Here is a 21,449-nt window from a genome sequence, read left to right as displayed (position 1 = left end):
GCATTACTTTTGAACTAAATATCAAGCACACAATGTATGGTATTGTAATATGGAGACTTTCCATACAATGGCATCTAAAATAAATAACAATAGGCAACAACCTAAACAGTGTCTATATTTCTATTGAATGAATAGGAACATGCCCTACTGCAGTAATCTCACATTAACATTTCTCTCTCTCTTTCTCTCTCTCTCCCTCCCTCCTTCCCGCTCTCTCCCTTTCAGGATGAGCACACCTGGATTGAGTTGATCTTGATTGCCCCCTCCATCTAGCTTTGGATTCTGTGTCACAGATTTACCTGACACATTTAACAACACTGTGTAACACACACACACACACACACACAATCACAATCACAGGATGTTCAAGTATACTCCTCCATGGCAGGTGCTGTGTAACAGCATGGAGCATGATACCAAGGTAAGATGCAAGCTACACACACACAAGAAGCAAAATGTCTTGTGTGTCAAAATGATTGCAAATGAATATAACAGTTTTTCCTTTGAAAGCATTCTAGATTGTTTGTTGTTTAGCAAACCGGAAAAATCCTAAACGCATGTACACAGCTTTTTCTTTTGTTCTTCCACAGCCACTGTAGTCTGGAGCTCTCTCAAGGTTTCCATGCTGATGTGCAAAACATATGGACATGATACATTCATAACTTCATACTAGCACTGTAATGCACTGTTCTGTTATGCAATATCTTGATGAAAAACCACTAGTGTACAATAGATGTTCAGTAACAGAAATGCCGTATTAGTCAATAGTCAATAAGGAATGAAACTCTGATATTTTACAGTGGATCTGAATGGTTCAGTGTCATTAGTGTGCATGAACCGCGTAGCCACTAGAGGGTGGTAAAGTAATTCTCAACCTCCCCATGCTTCAAAATGGAATACCCTGTTAAAAGGAATAAGCTGTTTTAATACTGAAAGTTGTGTCACAAGAGGTGGTCAGATTATAATGCATTATTAATTTGAAACGGGGATTTGTTGTTGTGAAGCAGGTTTTTGAGGTAGGGTTTTCATGCACTTTGTCTCATACAATGTACCAGATGGGTGAGGTGATTTCCCAGGTAATGATTTTCAGAGAGATTTTCAGCTAAGTAATGAATAGTTATCCATGACGACCCAAGCAATTCTACTGGACTAGCTGTGGTTCAAACATCCTCTCAGGTAAACTTCGACCCCAGAGAAAAGGGTCTGTATGAGAACATTTCCAATGGGCAGACTAATGTTGTGCCTCAATACTCGTAAACCACTTCATTTTCTCTTCTCCTCTATGACCACTGAAGGATAACCTCTCACCACTCATTGATTTGTAGGGGTCAGGATGATGAGGAACAGGAAGCTTTCCTAGTGCTTGGAAACATTAGAGTGATTATGAACAGGAAAAGAAGCCAAACCTAATCCCTTCAGTTTTAAGGCAGGCTATGTTGATTGTTCCTAATAAGCTAGTTAGGGGTACAGATGGATACAGATGGTACAGATGGATTGTAGAATGATTCTCTTGTTTAGTAGTTTGGCTATAGTAGCTGTTGGTCAGTCCCATCTATTTCCCCTCTCTTTGATGAGAGGGTGTGGCTCCAGTAGCTGACATGATATTGGCTGAACATGGTCTGAAGAGTAGGGTGCTCGAAAGACAGAGCAAAGATAGGGGGTGAGAGAGCGGGAGAGACACGAGACAACAAACCAGGGAGACATTTTAGTGCTACGGTATATACCAATTAAGGTAGGATTTATTATTCATTTCCCACTAATGTTTTTGGCTAATATATTTAATTATTCTATTTAATTATTTTTGTACTTCCAAGTATGTAAGCATAAGTAAATTGTAAGAACTTCAGTGTCTGACATTTAAGTGGGCAGGTGGCCTAGATAAAAAAAGAAACACTGCTATCACATTTGCCATAACATTCAGAAGTGTGAAACTCACTGTGAAACTTTCTTTTGTTATTACACTTGTGTGAATTTGAAACCTGGTTGGATATCTAGATGGCCATGTAAAGTAGGTTACTATCTACGATCTATAAGTATGTACAGTTTAATTTCAGACAGTAATTAAATCCATTAGCTTTGAGGTCTAAAGGTTAAACTCTTATGTCCTATTTCCTTGTCCTTTATTTATTATCTTAAATGTCCTTCAATATAATCACCTTCACCTTGGTCTTTGTTGATCCATGCAACAATGGGGTATTTTAAAAGTATTTACATCCACATACACACACATTCCTGCACACACACATACACTAGTGTGAGGTAATGTATTGGTGGAGAGTGAGTATGCATGTATATCTCCTGTCCCTCAAAGGTCTTTACTCTCGCTTCTCAACCAACGAGCAAAGGGCAGAGGAGCCAGTTCCAGGAATTACTGCTGACTACTGCTGACTACCCCTTATCAGGGGTACACAGTCCACTGTCATACATATATACACACACACACACACACACACACACACACACAGACACATGTGAACACTCTGCCTTAGCACTGTTAAGACGGGGGGGAAAAAGGTGTGTAAAACACTGACTCGTTATCTTTACAGTAGCATCTTCCACATCTATTCTCTGTACCTTTCAGCAGCTGTCTGATTTACCGATAATGCTATTTTTAAACAGTTGTCTGTTTGTTGAAGACTGAAGTCTAGAGTTGACTATCACTGCTCTTTATACTGAGGGAGTCAAATGGCGAACCTGTCAATTCTGGTGTTCTCTGGCAAATGCCAATGGAGCTGCACAGTGCTGGGCTGTATGGCGCTGGGCTGTATGGTGCTGGGCTGTATGGTGCTAGGCTGTATGGTGCTAGGCTGTATGGTGCTGGGCTGTATGGTGTTGAGGCTGTGAGCACAAGTCCCACTAGAGGATGTCGGGCCCTCATGCCACCCTTATGGAGTCTGTTTCTGACAGTTTGGTCAGAAACATGCACACCAGTAGCCTGCTGGAGATCATTTTGTAGGCTTTGGCAGTGCTCCTTCTGTTCCTCCTCGCACAAAGGAGCAGATACCGATCCTGCTGCTGGGTTGTTGCCATTCTACGGGCTGGTCCAGCTCTCCTTGTGTAATGGCCTGTCTCCCGGTATCTCCTCTACGCTCTTGAGACTGTGCTGGGAGCATAGGTGAAAGTGGGCCGGAACGGTCCGGTGCTGCGTTCCGGCAAGACTTTCTGTGCCGGAACGCCGTTGGGGGAAGAGATGCAGCTGCCTGTCAATCAAAACCCGATTGCTGCAGAGTGCAGAAGCAATCACGATTCACGATCCATAATTTCCAACAAGGAAACACATGGTTGACGTTATGTTTCCTTGCGTCTATTTTAATACCTTTGAAAAGGACATGTTAACCCGCTTTACAGTAGACCCGACGCGACGTGGTTGGGTGGGCAGCACTGGGCACTGAGACAGTCCGACCGGGATTACAGTCGCGCCGTATGGAAGCATATAGTGGACTATATTCAAATGTTAATGCAATTTGAGATTGCATTTGCATGTTCCACTTTTGCATGCATTCTTTCAGACAATATTCAAATTCAAATGCAATTCTAATGATTTGCATTTTCATTTTCATGTACCTGATGTGCACATTCGCTGTCAATATTAAAATGATAATGCAAAGCCATTTGACATTTAATTTTCAAAGTCATGCGCTGCTTTGTAGCTGACAAAATTCAAAAGTTCATTCTAATGTGAAAATTACTATGCAATCCCAAAATAGCATATTCATTTGCCACTTTTGCCTGCATTATTTGAGTCAATATTCAAATTGTAATGCAATAATGTGATACGCAATTGCATTTATATGTTCTAGGAAACACATACGCTCTTTAGAATTGCATTTGAATTTGAATATTGTCTGAAAGAATGCATGCAAAAGTGGAACATGCAAATGCAATCTCAAATTGCATTAACATTTGAATTTAGTCCACTATATGCTTCCATAAGCAAGCCGTGTTGCCAGATTGGGCTACTTTTGGTCACACTGGACGGGTGGATTCGACAGCTTTTAGACTGGTTGGGCTGGAAATTGTCAATTCCATCTGGCAACCCTGGTAGCAAAATATGTGCATACGTATCTGGTAGCCTACTGGTACTTTCAAATCGCATTGTATTATTATTATTATTAATAATTACAATTTACAATACAAATACAACAATTGGGGGTCCCTCAAAGAAAATGTGGGCGCACTGCGCGCGCACAACATCAACCTCCAAGGCTTGATTCTGACCCAGGAAAAACCCTGGTATGTACTGTATAACATGATAGCCATCTATGAGCAATGCACTGTATATAAGATGATGACCAAGGGTCTTTCTGCTGCTGACCAAGGGGTTGAGTTCACTTGATGAGGCCCAATTTTGTTTTAGACTCTGTAGGCTACTGTATTTGTTTATTAAGACTTAAGATATATTATCTGAATTTCTCTTGTTTTATCAAATGTTACAATTATTTTCATTTCTTGTGCTGGTTTAAAATTGCAGGAAACTAGCACAAATAATTGTGTGGGAGAGAGGGGCCGCCGCTACCAAAACGTGCACAGTTTTGGGTCGCTCCACCACCAAAAACTCACTCCAAACTCTTGGTGAAACTTGGCAGCCCTAAAGTGTTTCTAATTTCGACACCAACACCACGATGTGTGTGTTCAGGGATGCATGAAGCTGGGGGCAGGAGGAGAACAATATGAAACGATGAAGGTTGGGGTAGTAGCCTACAGTTCCTGTAAGAAACTCAAACCACTTTGACCCCTGGCTGGGAGACACAGCAAACCAATGTATGGATGTGCCATCCTGGAGGAGCTGGACTACCTATGCTGCATGTACCACCTCATGCTACCAGTAGTGACAAGGGCACTAGCAAAATGCAAAACTAGATAAAAATCAGTCTGGAGGGATGAAACGAAAGAAATGGTCTGTGGCTACCACAAAACCATTGGGGTTGTCTTGCTGTTGCCTCTCCTGTCCACCTGTTGTTGCTTTCATTTGCACCAAAGCAGGTGAAATTGTTTAACATTCGTTTACACTTCCTAACTGGACAGATCGATATCCCAGAAGTTTTGCAGTGTATTCTGGGACCATATCAATGATAGGCTGATGAATTTATTATTGAGTAACTTTAAAGTAGGCCTACTGCAAAGGGAAATTGGCTGGCCCACCTCTTTGTTTACAATGCATAAAGAATGGTGTTGAGCCTTGTAAAAGTAACCAAGACAATTTTGCTAAGCAACTGCTCTTAAGCCCAATTTATACTTCTGCGTTAAATCGACGGCGTAGCCTATACGCCGTAGCTTGCGTAGGCCCGCAGCCTACAGCCCAATTTATACTTCTGCGTCGAATTTACGTGCGGCTACGCCGTAGCCTACGCAAGGGAACGGTGTACCCATAGCGGCATAATAGCGATTTCTACTCGTAGGCTACGCCGTCGATTTTACGCAGAAGTATACATTTATGAGTACACCGTTCCAACGGAGCGCCCTATGGAAGCGTCAGGCACAGCCTTCCTATAAGGAGCGCGATTCACATTTACGTGACATTTATGATAGACATATTTAATGTAAAGTTATCTATAAGAACTGTGATTGGTCCGCTTGGTAGCGTCACATTCCGACTCTCTCGTAAATGCGGAAGTCATGACAGAAATGTCATTTACTTTTTCTGTAATTACTTATTAATAAAGATTTGAAAAATGATGATAACCATCTTATTATCTTAGTTTACTGTCATTTCAATGCATTATAGACATTTTCTTTACAACAAGCATAACAAAAATAAGTTTTTTGATCGCTATTATGCCTCTGTGAGTACACCGACCAACGCGATGCGGACCGACCAACGCAGAACTATAAACTGGGAGAGCCCTTGGGTAGGCTACGGCATAGCCGCGCGTAAATTCGACGCAGGGTATAAAGTATAAATTGGGCTTAAACATGTACCTCACAGGTAAAATCATAGTTATCAATGTGTTACTCTCTCTCCATGTCTTCCAAGGGATGTGAATTGGGGAGACAAGTCTATATCAATGCTGTAGTCGAACCAGAAGCTCTCATTGCCGCTGTTTCTGCTGTTTTCCTAACACCAGGGGAGCCACCCCTCCTAAATTTCGTTGTTTGGTACCTGTACTGTAGCAATGACAAATAAAGTCCATTCCATTCCATTCCATTCCCTCTGACACAAAGCGGCAATCACTGTCACAGATCACCATAGTTTAGCTGACCAGGGACTAGCATCATAACTCTCTGGGTGTTGTTGCAGTTTTATAAACAAAAAAACATGCATGGTAGATCTAACATTACGGCCACTATTGCTTATTCATTCAAGAATGTTGTGTGGGAAAAGTTCAGGTGGCCAGGTACCCCTCTGGAGGTGTTTTTTAAGTGTCAACTATAGTATGGACACACTGCTGTGCAAATCTACCACACTACTGAAAGCAAAGTGCAGATAGCTGTCATCTCAAACCTGGTCATGTAAGGCTCACACTGTCTGAATCATTGTTGACACACTCAAGCGTCGAGCTGGGAGCTCATGGCCTGTGATGAACTGCGCATTTTCACCATCCTCTGCAGAGCTTTATGGTTGAGGGCGGTGAAGCTGCCATACCAGGTGGTAATGCAACCGGACAGGATACTCCTGGGGCCGTATTACAGAAACTTCCTAAACTGCATATCCTATCTTAACTGTTTGGTAACCATGGTAATTAGGATTAGGACCAAAAAGCCATTACAGATCACTGTTCCTAAATCAATGTTCCTATCCTAACTTTTCCTAAGGAAAAGTGTATTACACAAGCTTCCTAACTTCACAAAAAAAAAAAGTCACCTAACTTTAGGATAACCGTTAGGCTGTCCTAACTGTGAGACATCGCACCCAGGTGGTGGAGCGCTGCAGCACAGCGTTGCTATTGTTCAAGGAGTGAAAGCTTATCTTTCAAATCTTTCAAACCCATTTTCTAACTTGTGATGACGACTACAGTTTTTAATGTACACAGACATAATATGTATCAAAATGTTTAGGAAGTTTGAATAATAATAATAATGTCTTGAAGTTTATTGCCCGTCGTTGTTTCTGATCCATTGTAAGATAATTATAAGATAAGATATTATTGTTTACAATATAGGGACGTTACAATACGTTACAAAGTATAGGCTACCTTACAAAGGAGTTGCGCAAGATGGAAGTACCATTTGTTGCTAACAGACATAAACGTTGATAACCGACGTTGGATTTAATATTCAGGATGAGATAAGACAGGATTCCTAAAGTTAGTTAGGATTTGCTTCTGTAAGACCAAATTGAGATAAATCCTATCTTCTACTTTCCTATCTTAACTTTCCTATCTTAACTGAGCACATCCAGATGTTTGTAAGGATCTGGGGGGCCAGGCCAAGTTTCCTGAGCCTGAGGAAAAACAGGCGTTGATGTGCCATCCCGATCTCTGTATGGGTGTGGTGTGACCATGTTAACTTGAAGCTGCTGAGACTCTGTTGGGGCGGCATGCAAATTGAAGTGGGTCCAGTGTGGCAGTGTCAATTGATGACTGCATACAGTATTTGCAACACAGGACATCGAGAACTACAGCGCCTATACATAATTCTGTAGACTGTTTACCACTGAAACTTCTCTATTAGAGAAAGGTAATACCTATAAGTGTGACTGTGCTATCAAGGGAGACAACAGATACATCAGAATGTTTTGAAAGGTTTTAAGCAATGAGGCATAGGGCTGAGGTTTTTATGGTCTTCATATCGTGGCAATAGATCTACTAATCTTCCATACTGAAACTCCAAAGTTCGCAATAGAGGTCTGAGTGGGTCAACTGAACCCATGCCCATGCATTCTTTGGATGAGAAAGTGTGGCAGATGTCACATGTTTCATAAATATTGGATCCAATGGAGTTTTGGTATGCTGTGAAAGACAAAGGCTAGTGGGAGGTGTTTGACATTGGGAAGGAAGGCAATCATATTAATATTGTTACTCATAAGATTCCCTCCTTGTTTTACAAGCTTGGTTTATTGCAAAGGCCATAAAGTAGTCTCTCATAAAGTAGTACTGTAGGCACAGATTTTAAGCTATAAATGTTATTGTTACAATTATGTTGGCATTCCAAAGCATTTCTCACGCCACCGTCTTATTTCCTGCAAACAATAAAATCGTGACATTTATAATGGAACACATTCCAGTTTATCAACATTCTGTGTTGATGTGATGTCAAGACCTTTTTAATGTTAACAATTTAACAACTGTGATTTTAGTTTGGCTTGTTTTAGGTATTTTGGGTGTGGTTTGAGGTAATTATTAGGATCAGAGCCTTTCAGAATAGTAGATGATTAGTGGTCGGTGACAGGTGTGGGCTCCGATGGTCATGATCTTGGCTCATGGTCTCAGTTATGGCCATAGTCTTTGTAGGCTCTTATTTCATGTGGTCAAGATATACCCTGATAATCATTACTTTGACTAGAAAAGGTATATTCACTAAATAGGGATTAAACAACAAGAACATGTATTCAGACTGCTAGCTCTGAGAATAGGTCATAAGTAAATCTATGGTAAATGGACTGCACTTATATAGCACCTTTTTTGCTGCTCCAAAGCGCTTTACAACGGCCTCTCATTCACCCATTCACACACACATTCACACACCAATGGCGGCCAGCTTCCATGCAAGGCGCTGGCCAGGGGCCTCATTTATAAAGCGTGCGTACTAAGGTGCGTAAGCAACATTTCCCACAATTTTGGGATTTATAAAAACTGTGCGCACCTCTAGGCTACGCACACTGTGATGCATGCGTACGCATAGAAACTCGAGAAATGTCAACTGCGACTCCGCTGGCAGAAGGATGAAACAGGAGAAACGCTTTGAAATGGATACAATTTCCACCAACATGAATCGAAATATTACCTCACATATTATGTGAGTGCACACAAAGAATATACGTGCACACTGCACATATCTTATTCTCCATTGTCCTGTACCCATCACAATGTAGCCTACATAGTATATCTTTGTTCGTATATAGATATTCATGCAAATATATTAACTTCTTATATTCATTGCACATAGCGCGAGGCTGGACAAGTTGAGCACCGTTCCTGATTCACTGTTCTCGAGTGCTCAGTGGGTAACGTCCCAATAAGTCCAATGATCGCAATATCCATACATTGAAGAACATGAACAAGCCCACTGTAGACAATTGACTATCATCCCCAAGCACACTCCATCCCCATGTATACGGACTACGAACATTTTAAGCGCACAGACACTTTATTACTGAGCTATCTATTATTACTAATTGCACCACCAGTGTATCTTGTCTTACGTAATCTGTCATTATTAAACAATACTTGGATGTTATGACATGTATTATCATGAATAACAGTAGGACGAATCACGTTTAAACTGACTCCGTTGTTGAAGCAGTCTGGAACATAGATATTATATAGACGAGAGAAGAGAGTTTCGTCGTACGCAAAGCAAGAACATTTGGATTCTGATTTATAAAACGCGCACCGCACGCAAGTGGAATTTGCGGGCCACTCTTCCCGCACCTGCTTCCCTTTATCCCAATCAACCCTAAATGTTGCGCACGGGAACGAGCGTCTCGCCCCACCCGTTTTAACACCCATGCTTTTTTCATTATTGGTTAGTGAAATGCCCGACAGAAGGCGAAAAAAATGTCACCCACTCAATTTCTGCGCAGTAGTTCCGCTTAACGAACACATAACAATATGAAACTCTCGTATAATATCTATGTTCCAGACTGTATCGACAACGTGTTCACCGTATTATTAATGATAATACATTTCATAACATTCAAGTATTGTTTAATAATTACAGATTCAATTAAATATGATTCCCGATTAAACTGTACAACATCCCAGTGAGCAATTTTACGTTGATTAGACGTCTAAACAACGTCTAAATGGCCCGTAGACGTCTAGGCCAAATCGAGGCTAAATATAGGCCAAATTGGAAATTTAAAAAACGTCTATGTTTAGACGTTGAAATGCCGTTGAAACATAGACGTTGTTTCCCTTTCTATGTTTCAACAGCATTTCAACGTCTAAACATAGACGTTGTTTCAATTTCCAATTTAGCCTAAATTTAGCTTAATTATAACCTAGACATTGAAACACCGGTGTTTAAACGTCTAAGCTAAAACAAAGCCTAATGGAGGTGAAATTGAAACGACTGTTTCTATAGGCATTTCAACGGCAGACTATATATATCTGTTGAAATGCAGTTTAAACAGACGTTTCAATTTCCAATTTCACATCAATTTTGCTTTGTTATAGCCTAGACGTTTAAACACTTAGTATAAGTAGACAAATACAATTTTCATGAGTAATAAGTAAATTATGACAAGGAAATATGAATAGGAACATGTATTTATTTAGGGTTAGGGAATTTTGCAATAAACAGAAAGAGTTATTACAGTACACATGTTGTTACTAATCTGAATTATAACACCAATTTAAGACAGTACTCGAATAACAATCTCTGCAGCGTGAACTGCGCCAAACGAGCTTCATTGAAGAGCACGCAATAGCGGCGCCCATAGAAAGCACATGGCCAGACTAATTGCTAGTGCTAATATAGAGTGCAGAAAACGGCAGTATCCAAATCAACACAGCAAATACAACCTAAATACTGGGTGAAACATTGTACTTACAGTAGTTCAGTGACGCACATTGACACTGTAATGCTGCACAACGATGCTAACTGGTTGGAGTTGTAACACGAGAAACTTGATGGAAGCTTGCAACTTATTCTCTGATCTGAATCAATGCGGTCCAGAATGCACTGCGCACTTAAGGTGGCAGGTGATATTACGCACAGCTTAGCTCTTAAGGTGGAAATGATAACCAAATATAATAATCATGAATCATGGATATTTTCTACTTATCTTAAATGCATTAAAACCGTTATTAAATCCCTCTAAACTGTCAGAATACGTCCCAGACGAGTTGATACATCCAATTGTATCGAACCTTTCGAGTTTTGATACTTTTTTGCCAGCGCCAGCCCAGCACACATTTGTTTGCACCAGAGAGAAGTTTTGTGGGGTCAGTTGTCAAACGTGCGTGTGTGGATGTATCAACTCGTCTGGGACGTATTCTGACAGTTTAGAGGGGTTTAATAACGGTTTTAATGCAGATGAGTAGAAAATATGTTTAGACACAGACCGCATTTAGCTGGGTTAAAGGACAGCGATGTATAGACGCAATTTAAACCACCTCTTCTGCATGAATAACTATGCTAGACTACACGGAATCTCAGACTAAATGACGGTCTGGTACATATTTTGACAATCTACAGGCGTTTAGGGTATTCATTTAAACTCAACGTGCTGCTAGACTAAAACAGGTTTAGACACAGACCGCATTTATCTGGGTTAAAGGACAGCGACGTATAGACGCAATTTAAACCACCACTTCTGCTAGGATAACTATGCTAGACTATATGAATCTCATACTACATGACGTCTGGGACGTATTCTGACAGTTTAGAGGGGTTTAATAACGGTTTTCATGCATTTAAGATAAGTAGAAAATATAGCCGTAATATAGCTGGTTTATATGATGGCCAAGCGTAGACGCGAGGTTGAAAAGACGTCTATTGCTCAGAGGGATCTCCCTTTGTATTTATGTTAAATCATGTTTTTTCTTTTAGATTAGATTCAATCTTATTGTCATTGACAAGTACCAAGGTTGTCACAAGCCAATGCAGTTCGTCATCTAACCTGCATTGTAGAAAAGCCAAGCATGTTTCAAGTTTATTGTTACGTTACATTAAGAGTAAAATTCGACATTGCAGCACAAGACATAAGGCAATAGGCATAATAAAAGATAAAGGTGACTATATTACAGCTAAGACAGGATACACTAGTGATCATGCAACTAGTAATAATGGATAGTTCAGTAATAAAGTGTCTGTTGTGGTGGGTTGACATAATTCACCCCCGGAACTATGGGTTGGGAGTATTAGTTTCTGAGAAGTTCGTATGGCAGGGACTCAAGAGGGAGGTAAGGGGCTGGGTCGACACGTGCGTGGCCTGTCAACGCGCCAAAGTACACCGCCATACCAGAGCCCCTTTTGAGCCCTTCACTGTTCCTGAGAGGAGGTTCGACCACGTCAACGTCGACCTTGTGGGACCACTGCCCGCCTCTCACGGCTTCACCTACCTTTTCACCATGGTGGACAGGACGACCCACTGGCCCGAAGCCGTTCCCCTCTCCTCGACGGCGTCTTCCGACGTGGCCCGTGCGTTCATCGGCACGTGGGTCGCGCGCGCTTTGGGACCCCGTCTGACCTGTCCTCTGACCGTGGCTCGCAGTTTACCTCGGAACTGTGGAACGCTGTAGCTAGTGGTTTGGGGGTAAAGCTGCACCGCACTACCTCTGTGCGCTTTATTTTCGTATTTTCGTAGTCCGTATACATGGGGATGGGGTGTACTTGGGGATGATAGTCAATTGTCTACAGTGGGGCTGTTCATGTTCTTCAATGTAGGCCTATGGATATTGCAATCATTGGATTTATCGGGACGTTACCCACTGAGCACTCGGGAACAATGAATCGGGAACGGTGCTCAACTTGTCCAGCCTCGCTCTATACCTCGCGCCCTTATGAAGAGGTACATTAAGCCCAATTACTGTGAAGCCAATGCGGACGGTGGTCAACCTCACGCTACGTGCAATGAATATGAATACAAAAAGTAAATATACTTGCATGAATATCAATATGATTGATATGTACAGTAAAGATATATGTATATAGTGTGATGCGTACAGGACAAGGACGAATAAGATATGTGCAGTGTGCACGTATCCTTTGTGTGCACTCCTTCATAATACGTGAGAGGCAATATTTATTATGTCGGTGGAAATGGTATCCATTTCAAAGCGTTTCTCCTCTTTCATCCTTCTGCCAGCGGAGTCGCAGTTGCTCATTTCTCCAGTTTCTATGCGTACGCATGGGTCCCAGTGTGCTTAGAGGTGCGCACAGTTTCACGCCAAGTTCCTTTTTTATAAATCCCAAATTTGCGGGAAAATGTACATACGCATGTACGTACGCAAGTCACAGAATCAATCAATCAGATTCTAACCTCTCCATCATGGGCAAGACCAAAACGTTTTATAAGGACGTCAGGGACAAGATTGTAGACCTGGGCCCTATTCCACGAAACTCGATAAAGTTCTAAGCCTCGATAAAGTTCTAAGCCTCGAAAATGTTAGCTTGCGTTCGGTGCCATCAATGTGGCTCAAATAATTCGCTGCTTGGTTGAGCTCCTTCTGAGTCAGATATAATTAGCCTGCTCGCGACCAGGCTAAAACACAAGCTATAGTAAGACGCGCGTCAAAAAAGGCTCACAGGCGGAAACTAAACCCCGAACGACAGTTCCTCATGTGTCTTTTAGGAAATATTAGTTCCCACTTCACACGAGATAGATAGATTAGATAGTTTGACTGTGTGATAGATAGATAATTTGATATTTTGAAAGTGTGATCGATCGATAGATAACTTGATATTTTGAAAGTGTGATAGATAGATCGATAGATCAATAAAGAAAAGAGTGTAAAAAAAAAAAGTTATTCTGTCAACTTGCATTGCTGTCATCACAGCGGTCTGGCTGGCGTAGTGGTTAAGGCAGCCGACTGGAGTTCCAAAGGTTGCGTGTTCGAGACTTGACTAAGTCATTCTTTCTTTTTTTTTTCTTTTTTACATTTAACCGAAGATTTCATGCAAAGGCTTCAAACACCATTGTAATCGTGTCAGTTCTTGTAAATTAGCCTGCACCATCATTTTATAGCCTACATACTTTTTTAGATGAGATTTTAGATTAGATTCAGACAACGAAATGCAGTAAAAAGTGCGTCTGAAGAGGGATTTGAACCACTGATATAAAATGACGAATAAATCCTGTGGCAGCGGTCGATACCACTAGGCCATTGTGGCGATATGACGGTTTGTAGCCTGCTGCTGATATCACCACAGTAGTAATATTCATTTATTAAAATATGAACATATAACAATAACTGGGGCTAGTATGACCTACGCATTTAATCGGTCAGCAATTTCTTGCCAAACCATTTCCCTCGCCTTGTTAATTGCGGCAGTATTGCACTATTTTACATCTTATTTTTCCGTCTTCATAAAAATCAATAATTCGGAATGCTGCGCAAATGTAGTACCCCTGCAGAGTGGAGTATCTTCATTTCGACAGATCGACTCTTCAGGGCTTTTTATGTCTGCGTGCACGCGCCCATATCGAAGATTTGTAAGCCTGTCTTCTGTGAACACTGATGACACAAGGCTGATCCTCGTTCGAGGAATCACCTGAGGCTTGAATTCCAATCTCGAGTTGCCTGAGCACCGCATTTATTTATATCGCAGCTATACTGATCCACCTTTAGTGGAATGGCCCCCAGCACAAGGCTGGAATGGGCGACAAGACCATCAGCAAGCAGCTTGTTGAGAAGGAGACAACTGTTGTGCGATTATTTGTAAATGACAGAAAGACAAAATAACCATCAATCGCCCTCGGTCTGGGGCGACGATCATGAAATGCATCTGCGTTTCCTTGTCTTAGTACTTCTCAATGACAATAAGGTTGAATCTAATCTAATCTAAAAGAGAAATTATTTAGTATAATAACTACAAAGCGAGGTATCTGTTTTTGCAAAACAACCTCTCAAATGTTGTAGTTTAATCGGGAATCATATTTAATTGGATCTGTAATTATTATACATATTATACCAATACTTGGATGTTATGACATTATCATAAATAATAAGGTAAACAGTAGGACGAATCACGTTTAAACGGATTCCGTTGTCGATGCAGTCTGGAACATGTTATATATGGTCTGGCGAGAACGTTCGTTGCGCGGAAATTGACTGATTGGGTGAAAAGTATTTTTTGGGGCGTTCTGTCGGGCGTTTGACTGACCATATGCAACGTTTGCAGAAAAAGTGCTATACAAATACAAAGTTATTATTATTATTATTATAGGCAACTATGGGCGTCAAAAAGGGTGGGACAAGACGCTTGTTCACGTGTGCAACATTAGAGTTGATTGTGATTCATAAAGGGAAGCAGGCGTGGAACTTGCAAATTCCACTGGCGTGCGCACCGTTTTATAAATCCGAATGTTGGTGACGTAAATGTTCTTGCTTTGCAAAGGTGCGTAGGTACGCAAAGCTTTATAAATGAGGCCCCAGCTCACTGGGAGCAATTTTGGGGTTCAGTGTCTTGCCCAAGAACACTTCGACATGTGGCCAGCCGGGGCTCGAACCGCTGATCTGCCAACCTTGTGATCATTAGACGGTGACTCTACCTCCTGCGCCACAGCCGCCCCACTAATAATAAGTGGCAAAATTGGATTAGAGACACATCATTGCTAAATACTATTATAGTATTCTAAGATCCATTGTTTGGCCCCTCTTCTGCTTCCTTTAGTGTACAGTGCTGTATGGCAAAAGGGAAGATGGCATGCACATGTTGGATGTTGATAATGACAGGATCCAGTTGCCTTTTTTTTTTTTTTCAACCGTCTTCATAATTTTGCTGCTGAAATGTTGATCATTTTCCCTCTCTTTTGGATTTGGTTACAGAGACTCTCAGTTGCTGCATCTGATGATTCCCAAGATGTGTTGACCCTGGTGGGGGACCAGATAGTGGAACACACTCACCAACTTCCTGCCTCACAGTCTACACAAGTATCCACCACACCGCAAGGACCCATGGAGAGCATGCCCAGGAATTGGGTGATCCAGCCCTTGTCTCCAAAGCTGCAGCCCACAGACCTCCGCACAATGCTCAGCCCCACCACCAACGAGCCACTCGGCCTGGACCAGAGCTGGAGCTACAACAAGAGAGGCAACTCTGCCACATTCAGCTTTGACAGCATCTCTGTCACCCGCACCCAGTCCTCTGTTGTTGTGTCCTCCCAGCAGAAGGAGGCATCCTGTGATGTGGTGGTTCAGGCCAGGCAAGTGGCAGTTTCAGAGGAAGGAGGCAGCATCTGCGATGACTGGCAACCAGGCAGCCCCAGTAGTCCTAGCAGTCCCAGCAGCACAGGCTCCCACTGTGGATTTTACTCTTTCGTGGAAGACCCTGCCAGCCCAGAGGCAGGGCTGAATGAAGCCTGGATGGTCTCTGCGGAGAGGCAGGCCAATTTGGCCACTCTGAAAAAGGAGAGCAGCTTCAAACTGCAGACTTATTCCAGTGGGAGGAAGCCAGAGAGTCTGTTCCAGAACAATGGAGACTCCCGCTACCAGTTGAACACTGAAAATGGTGCCACAGTCGGAGCAGAGCAGGAGGAGAAGCAGCTTAGGCATGAGATCATCCACAGCCAAGCCCCAAAGAAAAATTCAACATTCAGGGAGCAGTGGAATACGCTGGAGAACCTGGATCTCAGCAATGCACCCAACAAATTACTGGAAGGGTTTAGCCTGTGCTATGGGCCCAACAGTGCCAAGCCTGAGCAAACACTATTAGCTGAACCGGGCACCATTGACAATGAGCAGATCAACTTCAACGCAGCACGGGAGCAGTTCCTGAAGATGGAACAGTTGAAGTTCAATGCCCTCCTGCATAGTCCCAGCTCTCCAAAACCACAGGGAAGACTATTGCATTCAGAAGACATGGAATTATCAAGGAGAGTTCTGAGAGATGACCACTCTATCGAACAGTTGAGTCAAAGTCCAACCCCAGTGAAACAGCAGGACGACAGGGATGCCTTCTCAAGCAAAAAGGTGACAGTGTACCGCACTGAGGAGAGAGTAACCAAGCGACAGAGCAGCCTCTTTGATGATCTTGACTCTGGATTGGGGGATTTGTCGGTGGATCCAAGTGGGGGCTACACACGTGATGGCAACACCACCAATGACAACCTTCAGCCAGACAGCAGGGGCAGCAGCCAATCAGCAACTGATTACACAGAGACACCAATCGAAAGAGAGATCCGTATCGCTCTGAATAGAGAACAGAGTCTACGGCGATCACGGGGTATCAAGCACACAGATATCGAGGAGATGGTGGAAATCAAGACCAAGCCTCTGCTCTCACACCCTACCCCACCCCTGACACCGATCAAGGCCAAGGAGAAAAACAGGGTGAGTTTCTTCATCCAGCGTGAGATCCAGAAGGAGAATAGGAGGGAAGAGGACCCGTTGCTCCAAGGGAAAGTCCTCTACAACAGGGGTATTTCTCAGGAACTAGAGGAGAGGAAGAGAATCTTTGAGCTGCCAGACAAATCTGGAGCTGAGGAGGAGGAGAAGAAGATGATAAAGAGGTCAGGGGTCGGGCTGAAGAGTAGCAGCTCAGACACAGAAGACTTTCTTTCACCCTGCTGCCCTCATCGGCACCCCACAGAGACAGAATTGTACCTCAGTCACATGAGTTCTACCCCGAGCAACACCACCGCTTGGAGCTCAGAGTTCCAAGACCTCACTAAAGTCCAGCCAAGTCGCTTCCCTGAGACACTTGAATTGAAAGGCAATGACATCTCTAAGACATTGACATCTCAAGTCACAGTGGTGGATGGAAGAAACGACCCAGCTCTAATGAGAAGCTCCACAGCCAAAGAAACCTCTTCATCATTATCTTCCTCATCTTCATCCTCTCCCTCTTCCCCTACACACAGTGATTCTGCAGCTCTGGGATCTCAGTTGGGTGGCAAGCCTATTCTGCCCTGGAGGATGCACCTGGATTCCAGTGGACTGCAACCTCCAAGACTGCACACAGATATCATTCAAAGGGAGATCGAGCAGGATCTAAAACGGGAGAAGGAGCACCGGGACCTGCGGGAATCCTGTGGCCTGTCAGCCTCTCTAGATGGAAACCTGGACAGCATAGAACGTGTTGACACGTCTCAACTGCAAAGCCCACAAAGTGTCATCGTGGAACAGGGGGAGTCAGTGTTTCCTGAGAGTCCTGCACTACCTGAAGAGCAGACCGGCAAGATGGCGGCCAATCAATTTTACTCCTCCATCACTCCAGTATCAAAGCTAGGTAGTAATACTTAGCAATAATATTCTCAATAATATTCTAATATCAAGCAACTTAGTGCATTTCATCCTGGATTCTATATAATATTATTATTGGGAATCCGAGATCAAATGCACTAAGTTGCTTGATGGTGATTAACGAAGTTAAGAAGAAGAATGATCATGGCCTGGGTTGGTCCAGTGGTCTAGCACTGTGGTCTACAGTGCACACATATGCCCATGTTGGCATGGGTTTGAATCCGGCCCATGCCCTCTCTCCCTTCTTCTCCTTACTTTCCTGTCTGTCTTCATTATATCTGAATAATAAAATGAAACATTTGTGGGACTGCCCCACTCAGAAAAAATTACTTAAAAGAAAAGAAGAATGATTAACGATACCTACTGTACATTGTTTACTTGATTTAAGTACACTTGGGGCTGGTTTCAAGACTTAAGCATAGTCCTGGACTACAGTAAATCACGCTTTCAATGTAAAATCTCCATTGAAGTTTTGTCTAGGATTAGGCTTTGTAAGCCTTTATGTAGCCTACTAAATTTACAATCATAAAAATGTTTCAGATAGGCTAATTAGCTTTGCTTCACTTTGTGGTATAGTTTCAGCAATGCAAAGGTGCATCTTTAAGTTGGTATTGCATAACAAAGGTGTTTGCTTCACATATGTACTGCTGGCTTTCTTAGACTTGAGGAAATGACTAACTTAATTTGTAACTGCACTTTGGTCGTGTATGGACCAAAGAACAAAATAATGTGTTACAAGCAATCATTGACAGAGAGGATATTATTTCACATGACTGTTTTGCTTGAAAATGGTGGTGTTTTCAAGGAGAGATACCTTGGGGTAAAATGTATGTACTGATATTTAATTATTAAGATCACGGTACTGTACTGCCATACCGTAAGTACTTGCTACCCTAAAGTACATTATAAAATATGCAAATACAGCCAATATGCATCACTAGGTTAAATTGCAAACTATAACTGTTGACTACAAACTGGAATGTTTAACTTAGTGGTGTCCACCCATAATTTCAGTCATGAGTGTTTTATAGCATAGGGTGGTTCCAAAATGAGTGTTTATTTCATAAATTACTGCATGTGAACACATTTCAAACCCCACTGTCATTAACAGCAACATAACAGTGTGTTGTATATATATATTTGTCAAACTAATTTATCTTTCTTTATCTTTTTCAGATAAAACGGTCAATATATCTTCCTTTTCCCCCTCATTTCGTCCCACTGCCCGACTTCCCTCCTTTTCCATTGTGACTGCTCAGCCATGGGGCTCCCCGTGGCCCACCTCCCCCGTAGTGAGCAGGGTTACCCCTCTTTTGCCTGCCAGCCTGTATGCAGAGATGGGTACCAACACCATGCAAAAGGGCCTGACCGAGACTCTGCTGGAGGACTTTGAAGAGAGGAGAGTCAAACTAAAGTTAGAGGAGAGTGCAGTAAGTTATAAAGATTAGTGTTAGACTTTATACACTTGGTTACACGCACATTAGTTTGAGACAAGACAATTGTAGCAGCCCAAAAGGCCTACACGACATGGTGCAAATGTAATTCACCAAAGTAGCTTACAGCTTGTGAGATCCCTAACATTTTTACATAATGGTGAGTACAGAATCTGACTTTTTTTCTATTTTTACTCTAGTACGCAGGAATTCAGCCTATTGATGATGTGAACAATGAGGTTAGTGATCCTCTCTCTGCTGAGTTGCTTTGACACTCAGTCATTTTATCATTGGGGAAAGCCTACTGTATTGCATGTCCAAATCTAATCTAATCGTGCTGGTATTTCTACTATCGCAGGTCTTGGAGGCCACTCGTGTTACCAGGCACAAAAACAAGCGTGCCCTGCAGTGGGAGGCTGGTATGTACACCAATGAGGATGGCCAGTGAGTCTGCTGTCTGTCCTGGCGCCAGTCAGCTTGTCTCGTGAGCACAGACACTCGGGGTTTCCAACTCTGGTCCTGGAGAGTGACTTGGTGTGAAGGCATTCGTAAAAGCCCAACACAAGTGAATTAATCTATTGTGGCCTTGACCGAAGACCCTGTCACGAATCATATGAAAATAATAATAATAATAAGAAATTATAATTGAGTGGACTGCAGAGAAGAAGAGACATGAGAGAACAGGTTTTAATTGAAATGTCACCCAAAATTAGCTGAGTGCTCTAAGCTGATGAGTTCTGTGCCTGCTTAGAATGCATTGCAATTTCTTTTGGTGGGGGGGGTGAAATATTATGTGAGAGCTATTTTTGTATTGTCATTTGTGCTTTGCAAAGCGGAAAACAAGAAACCATCAGATCATAATCAATCCAATGTGTATTTGGTAAAAGCAGTTTGAATTTCCAGTCCAATGATATGAGGAAGCATTTGCAGTTTTGTCTTAGAGATGTTGACTTGTCTGATAATCATTATAAAATATCAAATAAATAGCTAAAGCTGTGTATTGTGTTGAATCTATGTGTGTACAAGGATACAGTGTTTTTGTTCTATTGGACAAAAGGAGGTTTACAGTAGGACTCACGTGTGAGACATCAAGAGCTCCCCTACTGGAAACACCTCCATTATGCCCACCACTGATAATTGACTAGGCTTGGCCTCCAGAGAGGTGTCATCTCTGAGCACCTCTGTGATAAGGAGATGTACTGGAGATGGAGTGGAACTTCCCACCTTCTGAATGAATGAATGAATGAATGAATGAATGAATGAATGGTCTTTATTGTCATTGCTATAGTACAGGTACCAAACAACGAAATTTAGGAGGGGTGGCTCCCCTGGTGTTAGGAAAGGAAAAAAAAAGAAAAAAAACACGAAGGGAAGGAGCTGGTTTACATAGATAAAGGCTATGTACACTATCCACTATACTATACTGTACAGATAGACGACTAGGGTTGTCATATTGCACATAGTGTTATTGCACATTCATTTAAAGTGTCGCAGTTTGCAGGCTTGAAATGTACATATTTGTGCCTCAGCACTACACCTGATTTTTTCAGTCCAGCAGCTGCCATCAATCCGTCCAGACTGTCCAGGGCCCAGAACCTAGGTCTTTGCTGTGTTCAGGGCCTGGATGGCCCTGGGGTAGAAGCTGTTTTTCAGTCTGTTTGTCCTTGCGGCCATGGTCCTGTACCGCCTTTTTGAGGGCAGCCGGGTAAAGTGTTCGTACCCAGGGTGGGTTGAGTCTCTGGAGATCTTGGAGGCCTTCCTGAGACAGCGTGTGTTGTACAGCTCTTCCAGTGTAAGCCGCTGGACTAGTGGTGCTGAAAGAGAACACAATTAGTTATCACACCATATAACCATGGAAACAACAACCATGGAAACAATGCTATGGCCTCATATCTGGCATACGACGAGGCGGGTCACCAAACGCCCACATGTAGTCTTCCCTAGGGGGCTGAAATGTTTTAATAGGTGGCAGAACTCTTTCAGGAAGTACACATAGGGCCTACAT

At 42.4% G+C, this 21,449-nt stretch overlaps 1 protein-coding gene across 1 annotated transcript; it reads left to right on the top strand.

Annotated features, from left to right (window-relative positions):
• Positions 1 to 361: 361 nt before the first annotated feature.
• misp (mitotic spindle positioning) lies at positions 362 to 20,293 on the top strand (the record flags this gene model as incomplete). The annotated part of the gene is made up of 6 exons (XM_080536613.1): positions 362 to 421; positions 15,597 to 17,278; positions 17,630 to 17,943; positions 19,188 to 19,441; positions 19,645 to 19,683; positions 19,803 to 20,293. The coding sequence occupies 6 exons, from the start codon at positions 362 to 364 to the stop codon at positions 19,890 to 19,892; spliced, it is 2,439 nt and encodes an 812-aa protein (XP_080392739.1). The 3' UTR covers positions 19,893 to 20,293.
• Between the last annotated feature and the right edge of the window lie 1,156 nt (positions 20,294 to 21,449).

Source organism: Nansenia antarctica, assembly GCF_963989245.1.
Source record: "Nansenia antarctica genome assembly, chromosome: 7".
Taxonomy (NCBI): domain Eukaryota; kingdom Metazoa; phylum Chordata; class Actinopteri; order Argentiniformes; family Microstomatidae; genus Nansenia; species Nansenia antarctica.
This window is presented reverse-complemented; position numbering and strand designations above follow the sequence as displayed.